This window comes from Elephantulus edwardii, unplaced genomic scaffold (genome assembly GCF_000299155.1).
Source record: "Elephantulus edwardii isolate Elephantulus edwardi_28Jun2011 unplaced genomic scaffold, EleEdw1.0 scaffold00243, whole genome shotgun sequence".
Lineage (NCBI taxonomy): Eukaryota > Metazoa > Chordata > Mammalia > Macroscelidea > Macroscelididae > Elephantulus > Elephantulus edwardii.
In genome coordinates this window covers 1808733-1817897 of record NW_006399993.1, presented here as the reverse complement: position 1 = coordinate 1817897, position 9165 = coordinate 1808733, and the positions used below count along the sequence as shown (strand labels likewise).

Genomic DNA, 9165 nt, shown 5'->3' with positions numbered 1-9165 from the left:
CTTTGAGCTGTGGTGCTGGAGAAGAGTATTGAATGTACCATGGACTGTTAGGAAAACAAACAGATTCATCCTGGAAAGGGTTAAACCAGGTGGCTCCGTGGAGGCAAGGAATCGGAGGCTCTGTCTAACATACTTTGGACATGTAAGAAGGGACTGGTCTTTGGAGAGGGACATCATACTTGGAAGGGTGGTGGGACAGCGCAGGAGGGGAAGGCCCTCTCTGAGGTGGATTGATTCGGTGGATTGATTCAGTGACTGGGGGAATCGGGATGCAGGACAGAGCAGAGTTTAGGGCTGTTCTACATAGGGTTGCTATGAGTCGCAAGCGACTCGATGGCACATAACAACAACAACGACTGTCAATAATCTCTTAAAGTGTTAAAGAGTAATGATGTCAGTTTAAAGTGTGCTTGATCCAAGCCATTGTCTTTTTAACTACATTTTAATGTGAAAAGTTAGACAATGACTAAGGATGACCGGTGAAAAAGAATGTCTTTGAGTTGTGGTGCTGAATACGAGTACTGAACATCCCATGGACTACCAAAAGAACAATCAAGTCTATCTTGGAGGTAGTGCAATCAGAGTGCTCCTGAAAGGTGAGGATGATGAAATTTCTCTCACATACTTTGGGGAGGTTGTTAGCAGGGGCCAGTCCTTAGAAAAGGATATCATGCTGGGAAAGGTGGAGAGTCAGAGAAAGAGAAGAAGATCCTCAACAAGATGGACTGACACAGTGATAAAGTACTGGATTGGAGCATACTGGACATCATGAGGATGGTGCAGGATAGGACAAGGTTTAGATCTGTTGTTTACAGGGTTGCTATGAGTCATAGTCAACTCAATGGCACCTAACCACAACATTCAACAAAATTTTTTATACATGAAACATGTACCAAACCAATGGTCATAGTGGAATTAAAGTAGAACAAAGTAACAAAAGAGATGCCTGGAAAATCCCTAAATCTTTGGAAATTGTATAACACACTTTCATTTTATTGGTTTGCTTCAGTCACTTATAAGTTTTGTTTTATAACAACAATGACCATTGTATAATAACTTTATTCACAATGTCCTATTGAAACCTTCCCCACACCTTACTCATCCGTTCACTAGTCTTTGCTCTCTCCTTCCCCTCCTGTCCCTGCCTGTCAAGCCGCATAACACACTTCTAATTACCTATTAGTCAGAACAGAAATTACAAAAGGGATTAAAAACTATTTTTAGATAAATGCTAATTAAAACACAGAATGTTAAAATGTATGTGATGCAGGTATAAATTTCCCAAAGCAGTGCTTGAGAGAAGTTTATAATTTTAAAGATTTATACTAGATAGACAAGAAGGCCTAAAATAATCTCACATCCACGTTAAGAATCTAAAAAAAGAAGAGAAAACTAAATCTAAAACAAAAGAGAAAAATATTAACAGAAATCAATGAAGTGGGAAATGGAAGAAAAATTTTGGGTTTTTAAAAATGGCATTAAAAGCTGGTTCTTTGGAAAAAAAACACACAGAAACAAAATTATCAGTATCATGAACATAAAAGCTCATCAATATTGATATTATAAACATTAAAATAATACTAATAGGATAATACAAAGTATTTTAAATTATTCAACCTACCTCTTCAAAAGAGTATTTTTCTACAGTGTGAAGAGCATCTTGTGTTTCATTCCATCCTCCAATAGAATAGATGCAGTCATTCAGGGCAGCCACCCCAAGGTATGCTCTTCTGGTTCCCATTGGAGGAAGTGGAGACCAGCGCTTGGAAAGTGGATCATAAACCTCAAAAGATCGAAGCTCTATTCCTTCATTGCTGATGCCCCCAACTACGTAAATTAAACCTAGAAATGGAATGTTTTCTTTCAAATTTTATAGAAAACAGAGTAATAAAAATACTTGTGATCTAACTTTGCTATGCTGATCCTTAATATTGTTATGTCCGGTCCTGTCAGAACCAACTCATAGCTGACCCTTCAGTGCGTTTTCAGAAGCTGTAATTAATTGCACAGAAAGAGACTGCTCATATTTATTTTTTCAGAGCCACTAGTGGACTCAAACTGCATGCCTAGTGGTAAGGGTTGGCAGCTCAACTCCTTACCATGGACCACCAGCACTCCCTTTATGATTATACTACACATGTTGTTATTAGGTGCTGCCGAGTTGATGGGGACTCATAGTGACTCTCTGCACAATAGTTCTAAACCCTGACCTACCCTGAATAGGAATCCCCAAACACTTGATTGTGCTAACAATGCAAAACCTATAACTGGACCAGGAGGCAGTTGTCAAAACAGAGCAAGGAAATACATCCCAGGGATGCATCCTATCTCCATACCTTTTCAATCTATATGCAGAATAGATTATCTGAGAGGCTGGGCTCTATGAAGAGAAATATGGCATCAGAATTAGAGGAAGACTCATCAACAATCTGCATTATGCAGCTGACAAAACATGGCTTGCTGAAACTGAGTAGGGCCTGAAGCACTTGCTGCAGTAAGTCAAGGACTACATATAGCTTTTAATATGGATTGAAGCTCAACATCAAGAAAACAAAGATTCTTACCATCTGGCCAATTAGCAGCATCATGATAGATGGTGAAGAAATTGAGATTATTAACAGCTTTAGTTTGCTTGGTTCCACAATCAACATTCTTGGTACCAGCAGCCAGGAAATTAAAAGATGAATTGCATTGGGAAAGTCTGCAGTCAGAGACCTCTCCAAAGTATTGAAGAGCAATGATGTCAGACTGGAGACTAAGGTGCATCTGATGCAGACCACTGTCTTTGCAATTACTTGCTATTTATCAGAAAGCTGTACAACGACTAGGGATGACAGAGGAGAATTGATGTCTTTAAGCTGTGGTGATGAAGAATAGTACTGACTATACCAAGGGCTGCTAGAAGAACAAGCAGGTTCATCCTAGAGAGGGTGAGACAAGGCTGCTCCTTGAAGGCAAGGATTCTGAGGCTTTGTCTGACATACTCTGGACAGGTTGCAAGGAGGGACCAGTCCTTGGAGAGGGACGTCATGCTTAGGGAGGGTGGAGGAACAGCACAAGAGAGGAAGACCCTCAATGAGATGGACTGATTCAGTGATTGGGGTAATGGGGGTAGGTGTGTCAGAGATTATTTAGGGCTGTTGTAAATAGGGTTACTGTGAGTCGCAGGCAACTCTATGGCACATAACAACTTACACACCTACCCTCTTTATGCCAGTTACAGTGTCATGCCATCTCTTCTGGAATCTTACTCTTCTGGAATCTTACTCGTCCGCACTGTCCCTCTACCCTTCCAAGCATGATGCCCTTATCCAAGGACTGGTTTCTCCTGGTAACAGGCCCAAAGAATGTGAGACTGAGCCTTAAAATTCTTGCCTCCAAGGACCAACTTGGTTTCACCTTCTCCAGGAGAGACATGTTTGCTCTCTCATGGCAGTCCAAGGTATATTCAATACTTTTGTCCAGCATCACAACTCAAAGCCATCATTTCTTCTTCTATCATCCTTAGTCATTGTCCAGCTCTCTGATGCATAGCAAGTTATTGTGAAGACCATGACCTGGATCAGATGCACCTTAGTCTTAGACTGACATTATTGCTCTTTAGCACTATGGAGAGCTCTCAGACAGCAGATTTTCCTAATGCAATTCATCTTTTGATTTCCTGACTGCTGGTCCCAAGACTGTTGACTGTGGAACTGAGCAAGCTATACATATTGTATACGTAATGTTGTTGTTATGTGCCTTCAAAGTCAGAATCAACCATTGCTGATCCTCTAGTGGGTTTTCAGAAGCAGTAGATCACACAGGACACTACCCTTCTTTCTCATGTGGAATAGATGACGGATTTGAACCATATACCTTTGTGTTGGTACCGCAATTCCTTATCACTAAGCCACCAGAACTCCCATACACTTCATGTAGGCTTGTCATATTATAGACCGAGATGAATTTGCAGTTTAATTTCTAGATCACTCAGAATAAAAACTGTTTTATTGATTGTTAAATGGCAAATTATTTATTTGCCTTACTTCAATTAACAGTCACAATTCAAAGGTTATCTTTTTACTTCCATTGTAATTAAGAACAAAAAACATCGCTCTTCAGAACCTGAATGAATTTTGCATAGTTATAGCACATCTTAAATTTAAACTTGTTTTGTCTGGCTTCAAAGTTGTGAGTTACATGTCTACAACTCATTTGAAAAACAATACACACATATGCAAGACCAAAGATTAAATTAGCCAACAAATAATATTTACTGCATATATACTCTGTTTGCACAAGTTTTGCAGCTAATAGGATCTGTCACACACAGACTGCTAGTGACTAATTTCTTTCTGCCTACATATTTGAACATTTTTGGAGTCTCTACTCTTGGTAGGCCCTGCCCAGACCACTCTTCATCACTTCTATCATTAAAGGAATGCCTTTTTTTAAAGGCCTTGTGATATCTAATGTGTACTTTTCATTGGTTCTTCCAAATTGAAGTAAGATTAACTTCTGATTCAGGCCATAGTCTTTCTGATCACTTATTATGCATCCAAAAACTGGACAATGAATAAGGATGACAGAAAAAGAATTGATGCCTTTGAGCTGTGGTGTGGGAGAAGAGCACTGCATATCCCATGGACGCCAAAAGAACAGATAAGTCTTGGAGAGGGTGCAGCCAGAGTGCTTTTTGGAGGCAAGAATGATGAGGCTTCGCCTCATATACTTTGGGCATGTTGCTAGGAGGGGCTATTCCTTGGAGAAGGACATGATACTGGGAAGGGTAGAGGTTCAGTGAAGGAGAAGAAGTCCCTTGACTAGATGGATTGACAGGGTGACTGCTGCAATGGGCTCTTCGGTGTCAGGAAGTGTGAGGATGGCGTAGGCTAGAACAGGGTTCAGATTTTTTGTTCATAGGGTCGCTATGAGTTGTACTTAACTCAATGGCACATAACAACAACCACAACAATATTTAAGCCTTCATGTCTATTTATCTTTTTAAAATATTTAATATTTTATATTTTTAGATGAGTGTCTATCAACAAATGAGGTGCACTTTACCACTGTATTTACAAATTGTTCCATGCCATTGGTTACAATGTTTACAATGTCTAAGCATTGTTATTTCCATTATCTTTGTTCTGTTTCCACTGAATTTGCTCTCTTTCTTGCTTTCTCTTCTTTGTTTTTGGTGTAAACAAGACCATCAAGAAAACAAAGATTCTCACCACTGGGCCAATTGGCAGCATCATAAAGGATGGTGAAGAGATTGAGATTTTTCACAGTTTTGGTTTGCTTGGATCCACAGTCAATACTCTTGGCACCAGCAGCCAGGAAATTAAAAGATGTGTAGCAATGGGAAAGTCTGTGGTTAGAGACCTCTTTAAAGTGCTGAAGTGCAAAGATGGCAGTCTGGAGACTAAGGTGTGCCTGATACATGACATGGTCTTTGCAATCACTTGCTATGCATCAGAGAGCTGGAAAATGACTAGGGATGATAGAAGGAGAATTGATGGCTTTGAGCTGTGGTGTTGGAGAAGAGTATTGAATATACAATGGACTGCTACGAAAACAGATTTGTCCTGGAGAGGGTGATGCTGGGATGCTCCTTGGAGGCAAGGATTCTGAGGCTTTGTCTGACATACTCTGGACATGTTGCAAGGAGGGACCAGTCCTTGCAGAAGGACGTCATGCTTGGGAGGATGGAAGGACAACGCAGGAGAGGAAGGCCCTCGATGAGATGGCTTGATTTAGTGACTAGGGTAGTGAGGGTAGGTGTGTTTAAGATGGTGAGACTGGCACAAGATAGGGCAGAGTTTAGGGCTGTTGTACATAGGGTCGCCATGAGTTGCAGGCGACTCGATGGCACATAACAATAACAATAGATCATTGTTTCAGGGAGCACATTGTTGTTAGGTGCTGTTGAGGTGAATACAACACATAGTAATCATATGAACAAAAGATCTGAACCTGTTCTTTCCTGCACCATCTGGCAGCGTATTACTTGTGTGATATTCCTTATTTTGTAACCCAATATATTACTGAAGGGTGACCCATAGAGAGAAATTCAAATCCATGTTAAAAGTTTATTTTAGGTTATTAGTTCCAGGGGCTCTTCTAGTCTCTTTTGGTCTATGTGTGGTCTTTTTATGGAATTTTAATTTTGTTTGACTTTTTTTTTCTCTTCTATCTGGAACTTTCTTTTGTAGTCAAAACTGTAGCCAGATATTGTACAGTCTTTTGGTTCCAGGTTTGGAAAGTTGTAGCTCATGTAGACTATCAGTTCCATGCATAATTTTCTCTGTATTAGTAGAGACCAATAGTCTATCTTCGATGGCCACTCATAAGCCGTTAAATCCCTAGACACTGCTCCCCAAATTTGGAATGTCTGCCCTTTGAGACTACAGTTAAAGGCTCTTGAGCCAGGAAACCAATCCCAAGAGTTTTTGGGATCTGTTTAAGCAGGCGCTGTAACTATACCTTCTGTGTAGTTTGCTATATATGTAGATATGTAATGTTCCTCAAAACTCACTAATTTCCATCTAGAAGGAACTGACTCATAGTTGACCCTCCACTGGGTCTGTAAAGCTGTAAATTGAACAGGGGGATACTGGCCATCTTTTTCTCATGGAGTCACTGGTAGATCTGAATTGCCAAGTATGAGTGGGCTTTTGGGTTAGTAGTGTGATTCCTTTTGGAGCACAGCATCAGCGCTCCCTATATAAGTCTATTTATATTGTTGTTGCTGTTATGTGCCACTGAGTTGCATGCAACCCATAGCGACCCTATGTACAGCATCTCTGAACCCTTCCCTGTTCTGAGCCAGTCTCACTAATTCCAACACACTAACTTCCATTGCCCCAGTATCAACCCATCTCATCCGAGGCCTTCCTCTTCTATACTGTCCGTCCACCCTTCTGAGAATGATGTCCTTCTCCAAGGACTGGTCCCTCAAGGCCATGTGCCCAACGTATGTGAGACAGAGCTTCAAAATCCTAGCCTCCAAGGATAAACTTGGTTTCACCCTCTCCAAGACTAAAGCTGCCAGTGACATTGGTCACAATTTACACAATGTGTCAGTATTTACACTATTTTCATGGACCTAACTTCCCTTCCCTTCCTTGATTTCTCATCTTCGCTTTTGCATAAATGTAGAACATCTGGTCTCATGTGATTGTTTCAGGGAGAACATAAATGTGATACTGTTTATTTTCTCTTTTTTTTATACTGTTTATTTTTTAAAATTATATTATTATTTAGCAGAAACAGGGTAACCAGGAATAGCTTTTGTACCAAGTTCAAAGAGTATTTTAGGGTGATAAGCTTGGTGGTTTGTCTAGTTTCTATCATTCGAGCAAGTTTTGCCTTTTAAGTATTAGAATTTGTTTTACTTCTTTCTCTCACTCTGTCTGGGCCCCTTATATTATGTACCAGGTCAACACAGTTGATAGTGTTATATTTCCATTCTTCCTAATATTAGCCATAATTTGTTATGATCTACACAGTCAAATGCCTTTGCATAATAAATAAAACACAAGTAAACATCTTCTCGGTATATCCTGCTTTTAGATAAGATTCACTTGACATCAGCAGTGATATCCCTTGTACCACAGACCCTTTTGAATCCAGCTTGACTTAATGGAAGTTTCTAGTGGATATACTATTTTAGCTGTTTTAAAATAATATTCAGCTAGATTTTACTTTCAGTTGACATTACTGATATTATTAGATAATTTACAGTCTGTTGGATCATCTTTTTAAAACTTTTTTAATTTTTAAAATTTTTTTTAGGATCACTTTTTTTTTTGAAATGGGAACAAACAGGATTACTTTCCAGTCAGTTGTTCCACCTGTGTTGACAGAGAGCAGTGAGCTCATCAAGGGTTGAATCTGGTTCCTGAAACACTGCAAATGGTATTCTATCAATTACTGGGGCCTTATTTTTTTCCTAATCCTTTACTAGCTTGTTGGACTTCTTTCTTCAGTACTAGTGGGTTTGGGTCAAATACTACTTCCTGAAATAGTTCAGTATCAAGGAATTATTTTTGGTATGTTGTTGTTGTTAAGTGTCAAGTAGTAGGCAATTCATAGCAATCCTATGAATGAAAGACCTGAACACTTTCATTGTTTCAATTTTATTTCAATGAATGTATGACTTTCATTGTTTCTCCAAGTTCACAGGGTTTCCAGAGGCAAGCTATTTTGGAAGTGGATGCCCCTCCTGCTTCCAAGCTTTTATAATCAAGGAGCTCCACTAAACACTGTCCACCATAGGTGACCATTATCGCATTTGACACATCAGTATCACAGTATTCAGTACCACAGAAACCACAAGTTACCTCTGTACAGCAAATGGACAGACCAGTTCTGTAAGGTCTAGAAAAATATTTGACCAAAAACATTCAAAACTAGACCCAAGGGAAGCAGGCCCTCAGGCCCTACTGATTTGAAGAACCAAAGCATGGTTTAAATTCCATGACCTCATTCCAAATTCCTCCATAATCTCTGTCTTTTTTTTTTTAATGCTTCTTGCTTCATTCAAGATTTTGCCCATAGAATCCTTCAGTATTGCAACTAGAGGCTTGAATATTTTCTTCCGTTCTTTTCACTTGAGAAATGTGAGTCTGTTCTTTTCTTTCTGCTTTCTAACTTCAGCTCCTCAAACATTTTGTTGCAAGATTCCCTTTGAAATCTTCTTTTCATTTCTCTTATTGTAGCATTCCTTCCCCTTGTTTTGGCTTATTTTCATGCCACTGAATGTTTTAGAGTCTCTTCTGACAGCTGTTTTTGTCTTTTCTTCCTTCCCTCACCTTTAGTGACATTTTACTTCCTTCATGGACATTGTCCTTACCCAGCACATTTTTGTCTTTGGTCATCAGTGTTCAATGTGTCAAATATATTCTTAAGATGGTTTTAAATTCAGTTGTGATATACTCAAGGTCATATTTTTATTCTTGTGGACTTGTTTTTTCTTCAACTTTAACTTTACCTTTCATTTGAATAGTTAATGATCTGTTCCACAAATAAGCCCTAGATTGGTGTTGATTACTTCTCCATTATCTCAGCTTCTTCAATATCTCTTTCAACAGATGTAGTCAATCTGATTTCTGTGTATTCTGTTAGGAGAGGCTGAGACATATAATCATAATTCTATTTATTTATTTTTATTAAATTTTT

The 9165-nt window shown here is 39.1% G+C and overlaps 1 protein-coding gene across 1 annotated transcript in view; it reads right to left on the bottom strand.

Annotated features, from left to right (window-relative positions):
* Positions 1-9165, bottom strand: part of IPP (intracisternal A particle-promoted polypeptide) — a 56461-nt gene that overhangs the window by 16541 nt on the left and 30755 nt on the right. The window contains exon 7 of the mRNA XM_006898984.1: positions 1622-1842. Within this exon, the coding sequence (XP_006899046.1) occupies positions 1622-1842 (221 nt within the window). The remainder of the gene's footprint in view (positions 1-1621; positions 1843-9165) is intronic.